The sequence below is a fragment of the Leptinotarsa decemlineata genome, unplaced genomic scaffold, assembly GCF_025532065.1.
Source record: "Leptinotarsa decemlineata unplaced genomic scaffold, Ldec_3_MD MMD2_tig00026358_RagTag_RagTag, whole genome shotgun sequence".
Classification (NCBI taxonomy): Eukaryota; Metazoa; Arthropoda; class Insecta; order Coleoptera; family Chrysomelidae; genus Leptinotarsa; species Leptinotarsa decemlineata.
In genome coordinates this window covers 2363193-2386704 of record NW_027412703.1, presented here as the reverse complement: position 1 = coordinate 2386704, position 23512 = coordinate 2363193, and the positions used below count along the sequence as shown (strand labels likewise).

The window sequence follows — 23512 nt, the reverse complement described above, 5'->3', positions numbered from 1 at the left end:
TAAATTGGAACAACTTGTGACCTCTATAATCTACTTTTTCTGAAATTTATTACTTCATAAAAGTTTTTTACATGATACATTTCAAAATCGTCAAAGAATTACTAGTTTGACGAAAAATTGATTCAAGTGCAATAATATTACATCATTATTAAAAGAAAAGGTAAATGATTTAAAACATTTTTATTTCACATTTAACGAAAGTACACATTTTTGCATAAAACATTTCTAACTTAAGTACTTATCAAAAGTATATCTACAATGAAACTAAAATATAAATATATCGTACAAATAAACTTTTTCAAGCTTTACAGCTAATGATAATAACCCAACTATCTATATTATGTTTAATACATCAAATCTATGGAAAATCATTCTATATTCCCTGTTTTTATAAATAAGCATATTTCTTTTAATAAAATCAATGTTTTAAGGATTATTTTATCAAGAGAAATTCCAGATATACACAATTGGAAAAAAACAGGGATTCCTTCCTAGATATTAATAAAATTTCTTCAAATTTTTTTCCATTTGATATACATCACAAACTCGGTTTAGTAAAAGTTGTGGGGCTTTCAGAATAATTGAGATTAGAATTTATAAGATGATTAGAATGCATAGAGAATACTATTTCTCTCTTACTGTTGGCGTCTATTTCTTAAATATCTTTTGGGCCACTATGAGAGTTATCATTCAAAGGTTTATCTTCCAATTCCTGTTTTTCCACAACATCAGAAACCTCATCTGCAACTTCAGAATTTTTTTTATCTGTTTCTGTTGATTGTTCATCATTTGTCTGAGGTACATCAACTGAACTGGTAGGAACTTCCACAGATTCGTCAGGTTTTGGAACTTCGTTGGATGTCGTTGGTTCCTATAACACAAGACATTGATTGTATAATTAAATGTCACTAGATGTTCTGATGTGATATAATATTTCCGCTGATTTACTGAGTACAGCTCAACTGACTATTTAAAAATGTCAAGCTGCCACTTCGATTTTCAATGTTGTTTACATTTAGAAATGAATTTAGGTGCAAGTTTTTTTTTATATGATAGTCTATGAATTGGAGATCCAAAGATGCCAATAAACAAAATTCAACGATTCCTGTTTCTGGCAAACGATTCAACCACTGATATTCTCCATCTAAAAAATAGGAAACTCTTATCCATTTTAATTGACCTTACTGGTTTTGAAATAGCAATAATATGCAATAATTATGTTAAAAAAATAAGGTGAATATCCATTTTCCTCAGTCCCACTTGTATTAGCGTTAATTTGAAGCAGTTTTGATATACACTTTTTGGTATGTCAGAGATTAGTTTTTTTATCTCTTTAATCGTCGAAAAACGCCGGGTATCTTCAATCTTGGGAACAGGAAAAAGTCGCAGGGGGCCAAATCTGGTAACTACGGTGGCTGAGCCATGATTGAGGTGTTGTTTTTGGACACAAAATTTTGAACAAGCAATTACGAGTGAGCAGGTGCATTACCGTGATGCAAAAGCCATTAACTGTTTTTCTATAATACCGGACGTTCTCTTCGTATTTTTTTAAGAACTTTATTCAAATAATGGAATTTTTCGGATAATATCTGCCGCTGGTTTATGGAGCATAGTAGTTATTACTTCTTTTATTGCCGGTAAAATTAAATCCTCTCCAATAGCGTGAGGTTTACCTGTTTGAGCAATTAGCAAGGAGATATTGTAGGAAGCTTGGAGTACGTCGTCGTCTTGCTTAGAAGGATTTGTGGGATTTTCAATAAATCCATATTTTATATATTCCGCGCTATACTGCCGTTTCTTCTTTTTTGCTTCCGACATAATTTTGTCTTCAAAAATGCTGAAGTAAAGAATCGAGTATTAAAAACTTGCTAATGATACCACTCACAGTATTCACCTCCGCAAGTACAGCCCTTTGCCTAGCTAGTCGCTAACTAAATTCACGTTTTCGTAATATCGTCGAATGACATTACTGGCTGGATGGCACGGGCGCTTTTATACAAGGCAGCGGGCGGGCCCAGTACTTTCGAGAATGGAGACTAGAAACTTCTCGCTTCGCTTTGAAGCTTACCACCATCTATTGTACAGTTTGACAACTATCGGACAGGAAATACACACATCGGAAAAGTCTAGGGATATTTTTTAAAATGGCAATAATTTTTTTTTAGATCGCTTTAGGGAAAAAAAAGTTGACGGGTGATTATTAAACGAATGTAACTTACAAAAAAATTTATTACATGGTCAAAAATACTGAGTGCGCATATAAGGCAAAACTAAAAAAAATATGGCTCTTCTTTGGCATCCCGAAAAAAAATCATAATACAAAAAAAATTTGAATCAGTAAAAGTATGGCCTCCACGCTGGTTTATTACGGCCCTACATCTATCGTGCATCGACAAAATGAGATTGTCAATGTCTTGTTGAGGTACATTTGCCCATTCAGCGATTGAAAGCTCTCTCAATTGAAACGTTGTGTGAATGTTCCCCATATGCGGAGTAATTCTTCGTTGAAGCATGTAACACACATGCTTGATGGGATTCAGGTCCGGTGATTGTGCTGGCCATGGCAATAATCAACTCCTTCGTTGGTGAGCCAGTCAGTCACTAGACGCGCGACATGTGGACGAGTATTATCGTGCATTAGGTGGAAGTTTTCACCAACAGCACCAGCAAACGGACGGACGATAGGTAGGAGAATGGTGTCGAGGTACTGTCGAGCTGTGAGGGAGCGATTTGGAAAAACGAGATCGGTTCTGCAGCCGATCATGATTCCGCCCCATAGCATTACTGTACCACCTCTGTATGTGTGGACTTCCTGGACGTGTCTCAAACGTTCATTATTTCCAGGTCGCCTCCACAGTCTTACTCAACGAGAATCTGGATGAAATCCAAATCTGGATTCGTCTGTAAACAAAACTGTGGCCCAATCATTTGCATCCCAGTTTTGATGTTCTTGACACCACTCTAATCTTCTTCCGCGATTGCCTCTCGACAAAGGTGGACATCTAAGTGGCCTTCTGTTGTGGAGATCTGCTTCATGCAGTCGATTTCTGACAGTATCACGACCAATGGTTACCTGGTGCGTCTGCTGCAACACGTTAACCAACTCAGGTGCTGTGATTGTCGGTTGTCTTCTTGCGGTTAAGACCAAAAATCGGTCTTGAACTGCAGTTGTAGCGCGAGTTATGTGAAGAGATTTTGCAGACTATCCAAGGAAATGCAGTGCTTGCAGATTCCCACCCCGGATCCAGAAACGATTATAATCGTAACTTTTTTACTCATTCATTTTGCAGATCTCGATGTGAGAAGTTCTCTAGAAATTTTATATTGTAATTTTGAATAAAATAAATTGTTTTTAAAAACGGTTTTCGACTTCAAAGTTACTTAACTGGCGCAGTCGCTGTAGGATTATTTCGCAGTTCGTTTTCGCGAAGTTCACGGCATCGGGTCCGATTCCGAAAATTGAACGTGAGTTTCAACTCTTTGGCGTTTACTACCTACCTCTGGAGTTCACACGAGGAAGCAGAAGAATCACATCAAAAAAGCAGCTCTGAAGTACAAGTAAGTACCGAGTTCCTTTTTTACCCATTTCCCTGAATAGGAAAACATTAGATTTAGGCAAAAATATAAGTATTTTTCTTGATTCTCAAATCCAATCCTGAATAGGATATTACATTGAATAATAACGTAAAATTTTGATGAATCTTGATTCAGAAATTGAAAATTTAATAAATAACTTTAATACTACTGTGGTTTTAGAAGAAACAATGCCTAACGGAAACACAGAACAAATTAACGTTAGTATGCTTAGATTATATGTAGATATGATTACGCCATACGATGGCAATCAAAACGGATTAAGTCAGTTCATTTCAAATTGTGATTTTCTAAATTCTACTTATTCAAATTCAACAGATCCTATTTTCAAACAGTATTTACTGAAGGTTATTCAATCAAAATTAATTGGTAGAGCCAATCTCTTAGTAGGAAGAAGAATAGAGTTAAATAACTGGGCCCTAATTAAAGAGGCGCTCATTCAATGTTTTGGAGATAAGAGAAGTTTGGAGTGTTCAGAACAAGACCTTCTTGTAGCCAGACCTTTCAAAAACGAACAACCATTAGATTTTGCAAAGAGACTACAAGTTCTTCGTAGTCATTTGATTCAAAGAATAAATTCTTATAGCATTCAAGAAATGGATGAAGCAACAAAAATTATTTATAGGCGACAATATCAAGTTATGTCATTGAGAACTCTTATAAGAAATCTCCCGGCTCCCTTACAACAAACAGTTAGATTTAAAAATCCGGACAGTATTGAAACTGCTATTAGTTATATGATAGAAGAAGAAAACTTTTTCTATGCACAAAATAATTTTAGACAACTCAGTAACCAAATCAATTTACCGAAAAATACCCCAGATCGTCCTAGACAGCAAACAACCTATTTGCAAAACCCCATTTCCAATACACAGCAATATTCTCGAACATTCCAATCGAATCAATCAAACCCCCCAATACAGCGATACACGCAGACAGTCCCTAACCACCAAATTCCACCTAGTTTTCAGAATTTTCAAAATAACCCAAACAGATTTCCTAGTAAACCCATACCGATCCAACCTAGACCCACTGTCACAAAGTATCCGACAAATAGACAAGTATTCGGTCCCCCCAGAAATGTATTTAAGCCCACCGGACACGTTCCGAATTATAATCCAGAACCAATGTCAACAACTTCAAGGAATACATATAAAACTTCCAATATTCCCAAATTTAATCAATTTAGACCCACGGGTCCTCAAAATTTCCAATCTGAGGAACTTTACCAAATTGACAGTAAAGAAACCTCACCCGAAAATGATAACTATCTTGACGAAACTAATCAAATTGCCCAAAACGAAAATATATACTGCGGTAATACCGAAGGCTATGATTATGAATATCCAACACACTACGATAATATCGAAGAAAAAGATATTGAACCCTCTCAACCGAACCCGGATGAAAATTTTTGGTCAACATCTCAAACCGATCCCCCTATATAAACGAGATTTTCTCGGATGCCCACTCAACCGACCTACCGTTCATTGAAATTAAAAATCCGCCTATCAAATTACTAATAGACACCGGTAGTATGAACTCCATATTAAATCCAGCCATTGCAGAAAAATATTTTCCAGAATTTATATACCAAAATCCAACGAAAATCAAAACAGCTATCGGCGAGAAAGAATCCTTATTTAGAGCCGAAATACCGGCCTTTCCTGAATTTAAATCTTCCGATAAAATAAATTTCATATTATTTCAATTTCATAATCAATTTGATGGGTTACTTGGCCTTAACGATATTCGAAATTTAAAATTTTCTATTGATTTTGAAAGAAACCTACTTGTTAATGAAAATCTATGCATTCCAATTTTTTATAAGTTGAATAGACAACATTTCACAATCTCAGTGGATTCACATGAAATCGCGGCTATTAAAATTCCTGTTAATTTCTATGAGGGCGATGTCATTATACCCGAGATGAAACTTGACACTCTTTATTTACCGGAAACCTTATCTACTGCGAAACACGGATTTGCAAAGACAGAAATTATAAACAACACTGATAAACGAGTTACCGTAGTAATAAACACACCTATTGAAGTAATTCCTTTAACAGGGTGTCTCAAAGAAAAATTTGAATTTTTCCACGTTGAAAATTTTTTGCCTGAAAATTCAAAAATCACTTTAAAACAAAATATAGAACATCTAATTAGGGTCGATCACTTGAATTTAGAAGAAAAACAAGCAATTATTAAGCTATGTAAAGAATACACTGATATTTTTCATAAAAGCAATGAGAAACTTTCCTTTACAAATCAAGTTAAACATGTAATTAAAACAACGGACGAAGTCCCGGTCCATTCGAAATCATATCGGTACCCCTTTATTCATAAAGAAGAGGTGCAGAAGCAAATTTCAAGAATGCTAGAAGACGGAATAATACGACCCAGTCAGAGCCCATGGAGTAGTCCAATTTGGGTAGTCCCGAAGAAGACAGACGCAAGTGGTAAACAAAAGTGGCGAATTGTGGTAGACTACAGGAAAGTGAATGAAAAAACTATTGAAGACCGGTATCCCTTACCTAACATTAACGACATTCTGGACAAACTTGGACGTTGCCAATATTTTTCCACACTAGATTTGGCATCTGGCTTCCACCAGATTGAAATGGACCCCAACTCAGTTTCGAAAACTGCTTTCAGCGTTGAGCAAGGTCACTACGAGTATCTGCGCATGCCTTTTGGTTTGAGGAACGCCCCATCTACATTTCAACGTGTGATGGATGACGTCCTAAGAAATCTTCAAGGAAAAGTCTGCTTAGTTTACATGGACGACATTATTATTTTCAGTTCCAGCCTCGAAGAACATATCGCAAACCTCAAACTAGTATTCCAACGTCTCAGAGAAACCAAACTGAAGATTCAGCTCGATAAATCTGAATTTCTCCGCAAGGATGTGGAATTCCTTGGACATGTAATCACTCCAAATGGAATAAAACCGAATCCGAAGAAAATACAAGCCATAAAAAAATTCCCCTTGCCAAAAACTGCAAAAGAAATTAAATCCTTTCTCGGACTTTTAGGCTACTACAGGAGATTTATCAAAAATTTTGCCAAAATCACTAAACCATTCACAAAATGTTTGAAAAAAGGTGAAAAAATCGAACACAATCCTGAATTTTTGGAAACTTTCGAACTTTGCAAAAATATCTTGACTAATGACCCAATACTTCAATACCCAGATTTTTCCAAACCATTTAATCTTACGACCGACGCATCAAACTTCGCAATTGGAGCAGTCTTAAGCCAAGGAAAAATCGGAAACGACCTACCAATAGCTTACGCCTCAAGAACACTCAACCCATCTGAGATAAATTACAGCACAATTGAAAAGGAACTTTTAGCTATTGTTTGGGCTGCGAAATACTTCCGCCCATACCTATTTGGAAGGAAATTCAACATTATAAGCGACCATAAACCACTCAAATGGTTGTTTAGTCTTAAAGATCCCAATTCAAAACTTATTCGCTGGAGGCTCAAGTTGGAAGAGTACGATTATGACATCCATTATAAAAGTGGCAAGCAAAATACAAATGCTGATGCTCTTTCACGTGTTGAAATAAATGCTATTGAGAACGAATCCATTATTTGCAATTCAGGTGACATCGATGAAGAAATTGAAAATTATATACGGGATGCTTTATTAGGAATAGACCCAAATGAAATTCCACCACCAATCGAGAACAATACTAATAGTCAACCCTCAGACGAGAGACCCAACAACGAAGAAATACAAGAAATCCCCGAAAACCCCGTTGAGCAGGAGGTTACCACTGACGAAACAGTCCATTCAAATGCAGAGAATCCTGTTCTTGAAATACCGTATACAGAAAGTGTCACAAATTCATATAATAATCAAATAATAATAAGAAAGATCGATTCTAAAGCCTTCTACATGATAAAAAGCAAACCTTTCATTTCAAAATCTCGATTGACATTAAACTTCACCAAAAACCTCGAGAAAGAAATTATTGACACCTTCAAAAATTATATTGATCCGAAAAAATTATTCTGTATTTATGTCAAAGAATCAATCGAACATTTTATTCCAACGCTTGTAAGAACACTTCAAAATACATTTAAAAATCATTCCTATCATTTGGTTATTTCAAAGAAATTCGTCAAAGACCTAACAAACTCAGATGAGATAAAAAGAAATTTGAAATACCACCATGAGAGTAAATCTTGTCACCGCGGCATAAACGAAACATTCCAAGCATTAAGAAATAAATATTATTGGCCGAATATGAAAACGGATATCATCCGGTATATAAATGCTTGTGATATCTGCCAACAAGCCAAATATGATAGACACCCTCCGAAAATAAAATACTCCATCACTCTCACACCCACTAAACCTTTCGAAATGATACATATTGATGTATTTCAGATTCTACAGACGAAATTTCTAACAATCTTCGATTCCTTCTCTAAGTACGGACAAGCATACATCTTAAATAGCGTCAACACCGTGAACGTAATAGAAGAACTATACCTTTTCATCACTCATTTTGGCGTACCATGTTCCATTACTTGTGATAGTGGAACCGAATTCAAATCAGAACTCTTTATGGAATTTTGTAAACTTCACAAAATTCAACTTCATGTTACTACCCCACGCAATTCGAACAGTAATAGCCCCGTTGAAAGATTTCACCTATCTCTTCTTGAAAATACTCGCGTCCTGAAACTACAACATCCCAACACACCCATAAAACAACTAGTCCAACTAGCGATTATAGGGTACAATTCGTCAATCCATTCCGTGACAAAATACTCCCCTTACGATGTAGTCTTGGGTAATACAAAATCACTAGACCCTTTTGACTTAACGGACGAACACATAATCAATAACTTCATAAATGACAGGAAAAGTAGGTTGGTTACCCTTTACGAGAACATCCAGAAACGTTGTCAAAATAATAAAGAACGTGTCATCAATAAAAGAAACGAGACTCGCGAAGACCCTGTAGAGTTCACAGAAAATCAAGATGTATTTGTGCAAAATCGCGAAGCTGCTCGTAACAAAGCCAAACCTAGACACATTAAAAAACGAGTTTCTAAAGACTTAGGAGTAAAAATTAAAACAACAACAGGAGCAATAATTCATAAATCGAAAATAAGAAAACCACCTATTCACTCTCGACGTTCTTTACAGGATGACAGAACGGACCACACCGATCCTAATAGTATCCCTTCGACTTCTCATGATGTCCCAGGTAATAACTAGCCAAGAAATTGAAATTCAACAACTCGACACTCCACTCTTACCATTAGAACTCGGAAAATCAAGAATCATTCAAACAAAACATACATTTTTACATTATATTGAAACTCCTCTCTTAAAAATGCAACTAAGAAATATTGAATTTTTCTACGATAGACTAATAAAATCGATCAATAATAAAACTGAATTGGAAAAGGACCAGATCATTCTGAATGATTCGTTTAATCAAGCTAAATATTTCCTAACCACTACAAAAACTAAATTGAGTAATATAATTTCAAGTAATCGCAAAAAACGCGGACTAATTAATGGTCTAGGCATAGCAAGTAAATGGCTTTTTGGAACGTTAGATCATGATGACGAAATTAAATACGATTCACAAATTGAAACACTATTTGAAAATCAAAATTCTCTCAATCATCAAATTAAACTACAGACTTCTCTTAATCAAAAACTGATCAAAAACTACAATGAAACCATAACCGAACTTCACGATAATCAAATCTTATTGAGAGATGAACTTAACCAACTAAGAGAAGAGCTCAATAACCGAACTAATAATATATATTCTTATTTTGCCAAATAATAGAAAATTGCCAAAGTTTGATAACATTTCTTGACAATTTAGAAAATGCAATCATGTTTGCCAACTTAGGTTATCTCCATCCTTCAGTAATTCCACTTAACGATTTAGTAAGTGCTATCGAACACATGGCCAATATCTATGGTCATAAAAAGATCCTCAAAACTCAAAATGCATACCCTTATTACCAGCTGGCAGGAACTCAAGTAAAAATTGAGAAATACAAAATTATTTTTGCAATACATATACCAATTTGCCTAGAAGACGACTTCCGAACCTATAATCTTATTAGTTTACCATACCAAAATACCATCATCACCCCCTATAAACCTTTCCTCATACTCGGTACCGAATATCATCAGTTTGAAGATAAACCATGCCCTCAAATAGATGGTGTGTTCCTGTGCCAACATCATGACGAAACTATAATCGACACCTGTATTATTGCCCTGATGAAGGACAAAAAACCCAATTGCCTGACGAATGAAGCCATTCTGAATCACCCCATAATAGAAGAAATCAATGACCGATTTCTCCTAATCCTGCCATCCAGTGAATCCGTTATAGCCCAAGCGGATTGCGAGAAAAGAAGTGTACACAGAATCGAAACAAATACTCTTCTGAAAATTCCAGAAGGTTGCAGTGTCGTTGTGAAAAACTTCACCTATAGAAACGAAGAAGAAACTATTTTGGGAAACCCACTTATTCTTCCCAAACTGAGATGGAATATGGCTTCCAAATCTAATGGTGACCAACACGAAAATAAGCCATTGATACTGAAGTCAATCAATTTCCAATCCATACGAGAACTTCAAACAGAAGCCAAGCTACTCCAAACGCCATACCTTAACCAATTAATACACCCAGCAATTTGGAATATACCCGGTGTAACTATATGCGTTCTACTCCTTACCGGATTCGCCATACTTTGGTTTTGGATGAAAAAGAAAAATGGCCATCGCAATACCAACCGACAGAAGGACCCTAAAGAAAACAACCCTTTATCCGTATTGTTTTCTCCTGAGGAGGGAGGAGTTATGTGAAGAGATTTTGCAGACTATCCAAGGAAATGCAGTGCTTGCAGATTCCCACCCCGGATCCAGAAACGATTATAATCGTAACTTTTTTACTCATTCATTTTGCAGATCTCGATGTGAGAAGTTCTCTAGAAATTTTATATTGTAATTTTGAATAAAATAAATTGTTTTTAAAAACGGTTTTCGACTTCAAAGTTACTTAACTCGCGTCCTCGCCCTGGATGTTGTTCGGCTGGACTGCCAGTTTCACGGAAACGCCGCCACAATCGACTGATAACACTTTGGGAGACCCCCAAACGAAGAGCTACATCATTTTGTCGCATGCCACCTTGAAGAAGCCCTACAGCTCTATTCATCTCAGCCAATGGTAAGTGATGGCGTTCCATGTTAAAGCACAATATTTCCAGTTTAATTGCTGAGCAAGAACTGCATAGAATGTACAAACTCGACACTTTCAGATTATTCATTTTAGCCGAAAACCTACAGTTTGTAAAAAACTTGATAAAAGATTAGTTACCGTTTTTGCAGGCTTTGTTCAACCCATAGAAATCTACAGGGTGGTCGAGTGTACCAATTTAATCGAAATTAAACGACCTCATGCATTTAATTTTATGATATTTAGTATGTTATAAAAATATCCCTAGACTTTTCCGATGTGTGTAGTTACTGTCTAGTCTGAACATGTTAAACAACTGAAACTGTAAACATATGTTCGAGACGAGTATACCAACATAAAAAAAAATAAAAATGAGAATCGAATGTATGTAGCCCGCTAAATTTGAACATTCACCTTATTTTTTGAACAGCCCACGTATATTAACCATAATCATGAATTTTTGCAATATACCTGAATTTCTACAACATCGGTGGTATGGAGTTCCATTCTATATGGTGTTTCCTGAACATGAGATACAATAGAAGTTGGGTATGGAGGAGGCTGATCATCCATGATATCCTGATAAGACGGTGGAGGAGTTTGCTTCATAGCACTACCAAATACTGCTTCGTGATCTCTAAACAGAGATGGGTAATCATGTTCGTTGACTCGATCAGGTTCCGGTATAATATAATGGATTGTATTTCGAGTAGATTGTAAACGAAAAGTGAGGTACTTGTAACACCTCCATACTATGCTGATCCAATAGGCCTAAAACATTAGATATTATTAAAAAAATATGTAGTTTTCTGATTGATTCGGCCGTTACTCGATGAAGATTCATAGTCATTTCATAAACTACACCTTACGATTTGATCTTCACAAACTTTATTTTCAAAATATATCACATGTTTCGCTATCACAGTAGCTTTTTCGTAGTGAATAACATACTGAAAGTTAATTCCTTACTTTAATTTTCATATATAATAATAATAATAAATTTTAATCTTCAGAAACATACAGTTTATAGACACGTCAATACATATGCTTGAAGTAGTTAGAGATACATTACTATAACTAAGTTAAAACAATAATAATAATAGTAAGTCACTTGACTACGATAAATACATAAAGTCATAAAAAAAACATGTAAAATATAAAATGCAGAAGTTACAAAAAAAAAGAAACTAGTTAAAATTAAGTGTTAATATCAAGATTAAACATAGATACATACATGTGGGACTATTAGTTTAGGTTGGGTTTATGACTGCTCAGCGAGTATACGTCATCAAGCCCCCGTTTATCACACAAGTTTCATATTCCTCTAGTGAGTAGAAAGCGTTGTCCGTCAAGAAGAGTTTAATAGTGAATTTAAACGTATACATGGTTGCATTTTTTAACTCATCTGGTAGCACATTATATAGTTTGTAGTTGAGTGAGTTTTTGGAAGATTTAGCAAGTCTATATCTGGGTACTCTGATTTTATTGGCCCCGCGGGTATTGTGTTCGTGGACAGCGGATTGCAGAGTTAAATTCGGCAGGTTCTTATGTATTTCCAGTAGTGTGCTCAAAATAAAGAGAGATGGAAGGGTCATAATTTTCAGTGCTTTATAAAGTGATCTGCATGTATCACGATAATTAGCGTTGGAGAGAATTCTTACATATACCCCACGTAATAACAAGTTAGAGCTACCTACTCAGGTACTTCTTCAATCATAATAAGCTAGAGCATCTAACTCAACTTATATAAACCTAAGGTACATCCTCAAATTATGACAACAAGAAGATTGCTCCGAATTCTTGACGTTCTTGTTGAATATTCTTCGTGAGCAAAACAATAGCAGAATCAATACTCCTGACCGCTCTGGATTGAATGATTCCGTACAGTCTATCTCGTCTTGTGTTTGTAAATCTTTTGCTGGAAAAATCCTCACTTATTTACTTTGTAGTAAATGTTCAAAAGATAGCAAAAACGTATGTGAAATTCTGCAACTTCAACTAGCTTTTCCTAATATGACTAATAACCAGTCCGTGCAAAGTTTATTGTTGAGTCATCTGAAAATGGAACTTTTAACAGGTGATGATTGACTATATTGCCAAACATGCGCCAAACTAACTGACTGTTACAAGAAAACAAGTATAGCTGATGCACCAGTCAATTAAATAATAACACTGATGACCTTCAAACATGACTCAACCTCTGACGGAAGCACCAAACTTTTACGAAGGTTCGAAATAGATGAACACTTCAATTAGCAGACCACTATTATAATCTTCATGCAGTCATTGTTCACTGTGGTTCTGGCATTGAATCTGGTCAATATTACGCCTTGGTCAAAGACGAAACAGACGATAGTCGTGTCACTAAGTGTTCTGGCGAAGTATTGAATTTATTGGAGCCTCTGGAGACACCCTACATAATGTTTCATGAGAGAGATAACATTGGCAGATGAAGATCTTCAGATGATGTGGTACTGCAGATTTTTCCGGTTTTTTCTGCAGCTGAAAAGCAAATACGCCACTGGAAGTAAAGAAGTCGCCTTGGAGCGCCAATTCATTTTTATTTATTTATTAACGGCAATGTCTATTTTTTTACAAGATAATTAACAAGTTCACACATATGTATTTAACAGTAATATAAGCTAGGTTTAAGGAAAAAAATATATAAAATAAAATAAAATCAAAAAATCGTAAAAATAATGAATAACAATCTTTTCAGTCTTTTTGAATTTTTTCAAAGAAGAATTAAAAAATTCTAAATCTACATTGTATGTATTTGCAAGTCTCAAAATTCTACCTGCAGATTCATTCCGCCCATAGTTGTTGTGACAAAAGAGTACTTTGCTGTTTTATAATTTCATAATTGATTACCTAGAGAATATTATATTAATTCTACTTCAATAATACAATGTCTAAGAAGTCTAAAATATATCAGTTTTTAAGGAAACATGTTCAGTAATGGTGATCTATTTAAAGACAATTGGTCTTTCAGCAAAATGTTCCAAATAATTTTGTTTTAAACTTTTATTTTCTTTGTGTAGAATTTCGAAATCTCCGTTTAAGACACGATTATCTTCTAAAAGATGATTTAAATATATTGAACTTGTTTTATTATTTAGATAGGTCATTTGATGTTCCTGGATGCGATTCCTAAATGTTCGGCCAGTTTGACAAATATATACCTAAGGAAAAGTTCCACAATTCAATTTATATACTCCTGATTTCTCGTATGTATTTCACTATGTTATTCACTATGAAAAAGCTATTGTGACAGCAAAACATGTGATATGAATTGAAGGGGTTATATTTTTAGGAGTGATTGATTTTTGGGAAAGAAAGTTTTTGGCTTTCTACTACTCCATCTTGATACAAAAAAAAAAGATGAGGGAGTCTTCCAAAGAAAGGAAGGAAGTAATCAATTTGAAAATGAGTAACTCTATACATGGATGTGTAGATCATGCAAAAAAGTAACTTTCAGACACAAACTGAAAGGAAGTCCTCCTGAAACAGCTACTTTCCCAAAAATGTCGTGATGTATTTTGAAAATGAAGTCTGTGAATATAAAATCGTAAAGTGTATGTAGTTTATGAAAAAATATGTAGTTGTGTCTTTGGTTTATCATTGAAACTAATGATAATACATATCAAACCAAACCTCAAGGTTTTGGTTCAGTATATCAATAAACCTCCCCTCAATGAAAGTGGAGTTAACTATATGAGTCAAGGGCTCAGAAATCACATTGGCAACCTTTTTAATAACATGACCAGGAATTTCATCAATACCGGACGATTTTTTCTTACAAACTTTTTTGATAACTTGTTCAATTTCCATTTTAGTTGCTGGATATAAACAAATACTTTGATGAGCAGATGACATATAATTAATATTTTTAGTGTCAGGTTTAGATATGCTACTACTGATAGTTGAGAAGTAGTCACTGAAAAGGTTGCATATAGCAAAATTATTAGAAATAATGTCTCCACCTTCAGCACTTTGTAGACAAGGTATTTCATTGCCAGTATAACCATTCTGACCTTCCTTGATTTTCCAGGATTCTTTCACCTTACTGTCAGCAGAAGAGATTCCTATCATCATTGCAAGTTTTTTTAGCATGTTTCAATTTAACCTGATATATTGTTTTAAGTTCTTGATATTCCCTATGATATAAACCGTTTTTATATACCTTGTTGAGCTCAGACAACTCAGTTAATCTTCTACTAATTTCTCTCAACTCAGTAGTTATCCACCTGGAGTCCACAGCTTTTTTTTATATTGACTAACTTTTTTGGAAATGAAGTGTCAAAATAATAGAAAACTGTATTATAGAGACTATCAAACTTAGAATTTGCACCAACTCAGTGTTACACTAAAGATTAATCAGTATCCAACAGTAAACTAGAAAATTTCTCAATCACTAAAACATCTCCACCATTAATATGGAAGTGTCCAATCTCCATATAGTCTTTTTCAACTAAAATTATTGGGAAAGAAAGTTTTTGGCTTTCTACCACTCCATCTTGATACAAAAAAAAAAGACAAGGGAATCTTCCAAGGAAAGGAAGGAAGTAATCAATTTCAAAATAAGTAACTCTATACATGGATGTGTAGATCATGCAAAGAAGTAACTTTCAGACACAAACTGAAAGAAAGTCCTCCTGAAACAGCTACTTTCTTCATATAAACATTGAATTACACGAAAGAAAAAAATTCTTTCGAAACAAACACGATTTTTCGTAGTAGAAAGCCAAAAACTTTCTTTCCCAAAAATTAATCACTGCAAAAAATATAACCCCTTCAATTCAAATAAGATTCCTCTTGGCTGGGATTAAATCAAATAAAATCTTTAATTTTCAATATCTTTAATTTCAATAATGATGATAAAATAAAAATTTAAAGTAGGTGAACATATTGGATACAGTATTTAATAGATGTAAATAATAAGTGGATTCGAATGATATGTGCTAGCATTATGATTTGTCCTTCCTCTCAAGTGAGAAATTTTCAAATTTTGCTTATTACAAATATATTTATCGGAATGACTTTCAATCTTTTGATATCATTGAGCCCATTCATTCTATCATATAAGGAAAAATATATGTCTCCTTCAATGAAACGACCTTCTAAAGATCAACCATGGTTCAAAAAAAATTGCGAGCATGCTTTTTTCTGTGAAGATACGCCCGATGAAAGTAGCGTAGAGACCTGAGCGTTGACATTTTTCTTTTGACTTACTTTACTTTACTTATTCACAACGTATACAGATTACAAATAATATTACAAATAATAATTACAAATTAATAATAATACAAAATTAATAATAATATATAAATATTTCTTTTCCCCTTTCATATATTGGGACCTTTCACCTAAGCGCAAATGCGCTTGTGTTGTGATAGGTATCCCTTTTTTTAAAAGGAGATTTTTATTCTGTCAGACATTTTATATACATTTGATATTTCTGGAGAATGGAGCTTTCAAGTATATGTGTTCAATATAATTTTTCAATAATAAGTTGATTGTAGCGTAGAAATGATTTTATAGCAATTTTGTATTTCTTTATGTCTATAATATTCCTGGACTCGGGTGGTAGTAAATTGAAAAGTTTTGGGCGAAAGTAATATACAGATTTCTGTGAATGACTTTTTTTGAATAAAGGTAGATGGATAGACCTTTTTATAACAGGTTAATGAATGACAATACGATGTCATCGATGACATAAGCAGATCAAGATTATTCCGTGACATTGAAAATCGTAATTTAAGAATGAACTGTGTGTATTTTCTATAACGTTATCCAATTTGGTACTGAAGAGCCTTGGGGCAAGTGTCTTAAGGCGAAACATCGGTGTATACCAGTGAGGGTGACAGTGTTCCATGTGAGTTCAATTTATTACCATACATTTAAAGTAGAACTCATGTGAATGATATCTGATTTTTATTCCACAACGAATGTTTGAAATACAAACTGAGTAGAGAAAAGTATCTTCTGTATAATTCAGTGTTCATATAGAAGTATTTGTTTCGAAAGAATTTTTTTCTTTCGTGTAATTCACTGTTTATATGAAAGTAGCTGTTTTAGGAGGACTTTCTTTAGTTTGTGTCTGAAAGTTACTTCTTTGCATGATCTACACATCCATGTATAGAGTTACTTATTTTGAAATTGATTACTTCCTTCCTTTCCTTGGAAGATTCCCTCGTCCTTGTTTTTTTTTTGTATCAAGATGGAGTAGTAGAAAGCCAAAAACTTTCTTTCCCAAAAATTAATCACTCCTAAAAATATAACCCCTTCTATTCAAATCTCATGTATATTTCTTGGTTATGGTTTACCTGATCGTAGCGGAAAATTAGCAACTGGAAAGTGTGACTAGATATAGAGGAATGATTAATGGAATAACTAATAAGATCCGAAGTACGCATCATATGCAGGTTTAAGAATAGGATAGGTATTTTTCAGTATGAACAAATATCCCACTATTCAATTCACTGAGACCTTTGTAAATGTTAGTTAGTAGTTAGATGAAGGAACGGCCAATAATGGTAATAGAATACTCACTTTCCATAACATGGAAAACAAAAATGCAAGTAGAACAACGAGTGTCAGCATTTGAGGGCTGAGCTGAAGTAATTCGTAACGAAAGGGTAAATTCCAATGTTCTGCAATCAGTCGATGTGCTGATCTGAGATAACAGAAGTAACCTGTGGCTGTAAGACTAAAAAAAATTATATATCATGAAAACCAGGAATACTTCTAGCTATAAGTTTGAAATCTTCAACAAAATAAATGTATACTTACGTAGTTATTGCAAAATCAAAAAGTTGTAAACAAAAAAACGGTAATAGATGTGTGGGTTTCCCTTTGATTGTTCCATATACCATCAGAAGAGTGATAGAAAGAGTACATACTGTCATCAATGCACCCATGTCTATGTCAGCTACAAAACAAAAACAAAATTAAGACAGTTTCAGAGGTTGGATTTCCATCTCTCACATGAATAAATATTACGTCCATCTTGGGTTGTAGGTAAATAGTAAGGGTTATCGTCATCTTTCTTGCTCAAAGGAGTTGGTAAGAAGTCGTTTTGTAATTCTTCATTTCTTTGTACAATGACGTGGTGATTACGCATAATCAACGCCAACACCGTTAGTGCTAATATGTGTAACACCTAGAAACATACTTACTATTAGAATTGGGAAATTGTTTATTGAGGGAAAAATATCATGAATAACTTTTATTCACATCCAGTTGTATCCTAAAGCTGAAGTAAAACTATCAGGCACCTGCGCAACCTCTTCCATTTGGAAGATTCGTTGCAGATAACATCCTATACAGGGCGTTCCAACGAAAACTTGACCCCTCCCTGTGAGTCAAAAACGGGAACACAACAGTTTTTATTTCTAGGGGGACTAATTCTAATATGGAAATCATTACCGAAACTTCACCTCCCTGCGGTGAGCAACTACCCCCCCTATTTTCTTCAATGGCATGAGGGGTCGAGTGATACGTCATTTAAAACGTCTTTTGTCCCTCTATTACTTCTTAATTTTTTCCGAAATTGGTTCATTCGTTATTGAGAAATCAAATTTTATACGTTTTATTTAAGAAAACACAGAAAATTCACTATTGCTCATTTTATTGAGGAAGTCAACAAAAGTAATATCAACACCAAAAAAAATATGTTTTTCCGTTAACCAGCTGTCGCACCCATACGAACGACAACCCTCAGAAGTCGAAACTTGTGCGAGCTAAGGATTAACGAGGTCTTACCTTTTAACGTGTGATTTCAATCAACGGATAAATTGTTCAAAATTACCTCCATCTAATTCTGTACAATATTACAGTCTACTTTCAAAAGGGTTCTTTACATTATTGAAGATGTCCAGAGTCAGAAATCGGCATTCCCGAACAATTCTCTGTCGCAGGTCTTCTAGATTTGTAGAATTTATTTAATTAGCAGTGAACGTTTTTGAAATGGACGACACTGTTAGTTTTCTCTGCACTGGTAGTTTTTGTTGAATCTAGTTGTCGCAGAACAAAAAGTAGATAGTTGGCCACTGTCACTTCTTTACGAATTATTATTCAGTCATCCTTGTTCACTGTGTTCCAACAGGGTTTATTCTATTGAATAAGGAATAGAAATTGTTGCAACCTACATCCAAATCATCCAGACCACAACGTGAGCCATCAATAAGTTTAACCGTTAATGGATAAGTTTCGAACTTCAGGTTCTGTTCACAACAGAAAATATGAAGTATTCCGTCCTGTCAGAAATGACGGAGTTGAAGTTGCAGTTTTAAGACATGTACAAATGGATAATCGACAATATATCAGAAAGCTAGAGCTAGCTAGAGCGTTTGGTGTATCAGTTACTAGTGTTTTTCAGATTTTGAAAGCCTACAAATTCCATCCTTTCAAAATAAGATGATCCTAATCGTCGACTTCAGTTTTGTGAGGTGTTCAGCGAGAAATTGACCAATAACCCAAACCTATTATACAATACATGTTTTTCAGACGAAAATTCTTTCTGTGGAATGGTGAAATGAATAGACATAATTGTCATTACGGTAGCGATGTGAATCCTCATTTAGTGATGGAAACACATTCACAAACTCCACAAAAATTAAATGTCTGGCCCGGCATTCTTGATAATCATATAGTTGGGCCATTCTTCATTGAAGGTAATCTCAATGGATCTATTACAAGACTATGTAGATCCTATGATTACACAAATTTTAGAAAATGATGACAATTTAGTAGAAAATGAAATAACATTCCAGCATGCACTCCCACATTTTGATGTTCGGGTGAGAGTTGGAGCGAACAACAAAATGTCACTCCATCTAGTGGACGAGGTACTAACCAACTGCATATCCGTAATTTGCCCGATTTCTCTGAATAAGGAAGAAAAACTTTCTTATTAGTCAGTGGGCTATGCTTGAAGACTGAGTAAACAAATCTAAAGAAATGAACTTTAAACGTTCAAGCCAGTCTCGAATATACCTACACAGGTACTAACCTCGCTTCAACTTATGAAGAGGAATGAAATACTCTGAAAGAATTCCGATTTTCAATTATGGAATATCATTGACTTTAGGTCGATGATGGCCACTATCTTGCATTTATGAGTGGCTAATGAGCCCGAAACCGGTCTGCAAGTGTGCCCGTTCCAAAATTGAAGGTCGACTCTTTCAGTTGTATTGCCAATTGCATATGCAGAAAATTTTCTGTGAAGAATCCTGCACTGACGCCTGTCGGATATAATCCAACGTCCTTCGTGGTATTAACCAGAGAAATAGTTGTTTTCTGATAGTCGTCAGTCCATTCAACCTGCAGGTATATTCGAGACTGTCTTGAAAGTTTAAGGTAATTTCTTCAGATTTGTTTACTACCAGTTGACTAATAAGAAAGTTTTCCAATGCGTTTAACCGGCAGATGGGGTCCAGTCCAGCTAGATAACCTGATCTGCCACCGATGGACTTATTTCTGTGGGGACACCTGAAGTTGAAAGTGTACTCTACTAAGCCCACAAATCTAGACGACAGATAATTGTTTGGGAATGTCGATTGCTGACATCTTGAATAATGTGTGGAACGCTTTCGAGAGTACACTGTATTATTGTATGGAACTAGGTGGAGGTCATTTTGAACAATTTATCCGTTGATTTTGTTTCCACTGATATTTGTTGTTGATTTCCTCATACGAATAAACGACAGCGAATTTTCTGTTTTTTCTTAAATAAGACGTTCAACATTTAATTTCTCAATAACGAATGAACCAATTTCGAAAAAAAAATACAAAAATGATAGAGGAACAAAAGACCTTTCACTCGACCCCCCATATCGTTGAAAAAAATAGGGGGTTAGTTGCTGACCGTAGGGGGGTGAAGTTTCCATATCAGAATTAGTCTCTCTAGAAATAAAAATTGACGTGTTCTTCGAAATTTTCCATTACATGTCCGTTTCTGACTTACAGGGGAGGTCAGATCTTACTCCTTTAGATTTCTTGTCTGGGGATACACAACGATAAAGTTTTTTCAATACCGAGTACAGATATCGACCATCTCAAATAAAAAATAAGAGATGCATGTATTAGTATTACACCTATGTTGCTAGAAAATTGCCACAGAAATTGTCTGGACCAACAAAACCAAAAACCAAAAAAACTAAAAACAGCATTTTTGGTTTTTTCGGTATAACTTGTGGCTCTTGCCCAAAACTTCATATTGGTCAAAGGGGAGAACTTTTTCCCAAAGAATTAAATAGCATAGAAGTGGTTTCTTGAATGGAAAGACCAACTCCAAATTTGCAAACCATCTTTTAGCAGAAGGACATGAGTTCAATTATGACTATGGAATATTACATTTAGAATATAAAAGTTTGAAATTCTATTTTATAGAATGTTGAGAAATAAATAGATTTACCAATTTGGTTAATTTACAGACTGACCAAATAGAATTAAATAACTCTCTGTAACTGAATATTTGTCAAATGTAGAAACTGGTACTTGAGCTCAGGTCATTTCATTCTTTACATTAAAAACTCAGGTACACATTAGGTACTTGAAGTTTAGGTATTGAAAAAACATATGAAGCATTGAATATGTAGGTTTTAGTTAGTAAAGACAAGTCTGAAGAAGCTATTCTATAGCGAAATACATAACACATTTTTGTAAAACTGTGTAGTGAAAATATCACAATAAAGTGTCACTTGAATAAGTTCTGGATTTTTTTCAAGTATCGGGTGATTCCATCACATATCTACCAAACCAGTTATAAGAATTTATGAAAGTGTTATGTCAAAACACTTCCAGTTGATTTTATCAAATAGTGCTCTGTCTTTTTCCACTGCTTACCAAATGCCATATTCCAAAGAGTATAGTAGCAGAACGAACATGTAGACATAAGCAGCATCTCCATTCTTTGTTTCTCTCCGAGCCCAATTTTAAACGCATAGAAAACATTCTGAAACATAATCGAGCACAAAACATCAATGAGAGATAAATAGATGGGGTACTCCTTAAGAAACGGGTGGAAAAAATATAAACAGAAAGAAAAAATATCTATTAAAATCATTTCATTTTCATGTTTTGTTGACTATACGATCACAAAAAAGTTTGTTACAGTTGTAAAAAATTGAGTTATATAATGGCGTCTTAATTTTTGGTAGTGAACATCCACAAACAAGAAGAAGAATCAGAAAACAGTGAAAAATGAGAAAACTTTTATATGTAACTATCGATACTGCAGTTTCATCCTATATGGGCTTTTTCAACGATAGTTACAAATAAAGGTGGTAAAAAACAGAAAGTTTCAATTCTCATTTTTCATGATGGTCTTCTACCACGTAGCAACGGCTACATCAATCAACTTATCAGAAAATATATATTGATTTTAAAATAAGAATATTCTTGTAATGATTGAAATTGTTATTTTTATAAAGATAACATAAACGATCCACAAATCTTTGTCACTTGTAGGGGTACAATTGCTAATGAAATATATATTACGAATGTTACCTACTGTTTCAGACCAATTCTAGATGCTTGAAGAGTTTGTATATCTCTACCTATTTAGGGAAGAGATTTATTTGAATAAGTCATTTGTGAACAATGTCTAATAGTATTAATGCAAACCAAATTTGTTTTTGAATATGTTGAACTTATTCAGATATTGTATAGTTGGAAAAATATATTAGAAATGTATCACTGAAACTAGGCTCAATAATCCATATGAATTTCTTGATGGGTAATAAGTCATGACAAAATATATTATTTAGCATTGTAATTTAGACATTACAGTGTTACTTTTTGCTGGACCTTACTAGTTTAATCTGAGATGAACAAATTTGATGATGAACAAATTTCAATTATTTGAAAGCTGAATAAATTCAAAGGTCATGTGAATGATTTTTCCTCAATTTAAATGTTATTCCAGAAATCAGTTCATACCTGCCACCTTGAATTTAAGTGAACAATTCACTGAAAAATATCAATTTCTGATAGTTCTAAAATAATAAAATGGTAAGGAAAACTGGGAATAATTATAATGTTTATAGAAAATTATAAGTTCACCAAATACAAAATACTCGCAATTACTGTCACTTTGAACTGTCACTTGTCATTTTGTAAATATTTTTTTTTGGTGCATTCGAGTTGACGCCCGGAATACTTACGCCATGTATGCATATAATTTTCCTGGTGTGATCACTTGGAACCCTTCTCCATGTAAAATATTTTTTCAAAAACTTTCGACCTACAGTTACTGAATATATTGTCAGGTTACTCTCCATGGGTTGACCATTAATTGTCTAAACTGAATAATGAAACTTAACTTTATTTCTCTTTGAATGCACAAATACTTCAACTAAAACTTCAACTATTATTTAAATGTCTGTCGCCTTACTAGATCACTTCGCGTACCGCACTGTAACGCCCACTTGATTGTGTCGATATTCTCGTGGCTAGCGTTTAAATATCGTAATCGAATGCAGTAGAAATTTCGCCGAAGTTCCGGTGAAATCGGTAGCATTATTCTCGCTGATTCTAGAGCGGCAGGAAACGTGGTTACCAGTAGCGGCCGGCGTTATTTTTTTTCGGGCATGATTTACAACAATATAATAAAAACATTCAATGAACTATTGACGGCAATCCATTGACCAAGTTACTGAGTACATTTCTACTGACTATTT

The 23512-nt window shown here is 34.4% G+C and overlaps 1 protein-coding gene across 1 annotated transcript; it reads right to left on the bottom strand.

Annotated features, from left to right (window-relative positions):
* Nucleotides 1-163: 163 nt before the first annotated feature.
* LOC141486575 (lysosomal-associated transmembrane protein 4B) lies at nt 164-22937 on the bottom strand. The gene is made up of 7 exons (XM_074184761.1): nt 22773-22937; nt 21678-21786; nt 17817-17991; nt 17622-17760; nt 17382-17538; nt 11301-11600; nt 164-871 (listed from the first exon to the last, which is right to left on the bottom strand). The coding sequence occupies exons 2-7, from the start codon at nt 21783-21785 to the stop codon at nt 656-658; spliced, it is 1095 nt and encodes a 364-aa protein (XP_074040862.1). The 5' UTR covers nt 21786; nt 22773-22937; the 3' UTR covers nt 164-655.
* Between the last annotated feature and the right edge of the window lie 575 nt (nt 22938-23512).

Bases quoted from the DNA above. Each gene is read 5' to 3' on its own strand.
- LOC141486575 (XM_074184761.1), bottom strand. From the start codon at position 21,785: ATGTTTTCTATGCGTTTAAAATTGGGCTCGGAGAGAAACAAAGAATGG. The intron at 17,539-17,621 runs GTAAGTATACAT...AATTTTTTTTAG, and splicing joins TTTGATTTTGCAATAACTAC to TCTTACAGCCACAGGTTACT. The intron at 11,601-17,381 runs GTGAGTATTCTA...CTAATGTTTTAG, and splicing joins TGTTTTCCATGTTATGGAAA to GCCTATTGGATCAGCATAGT.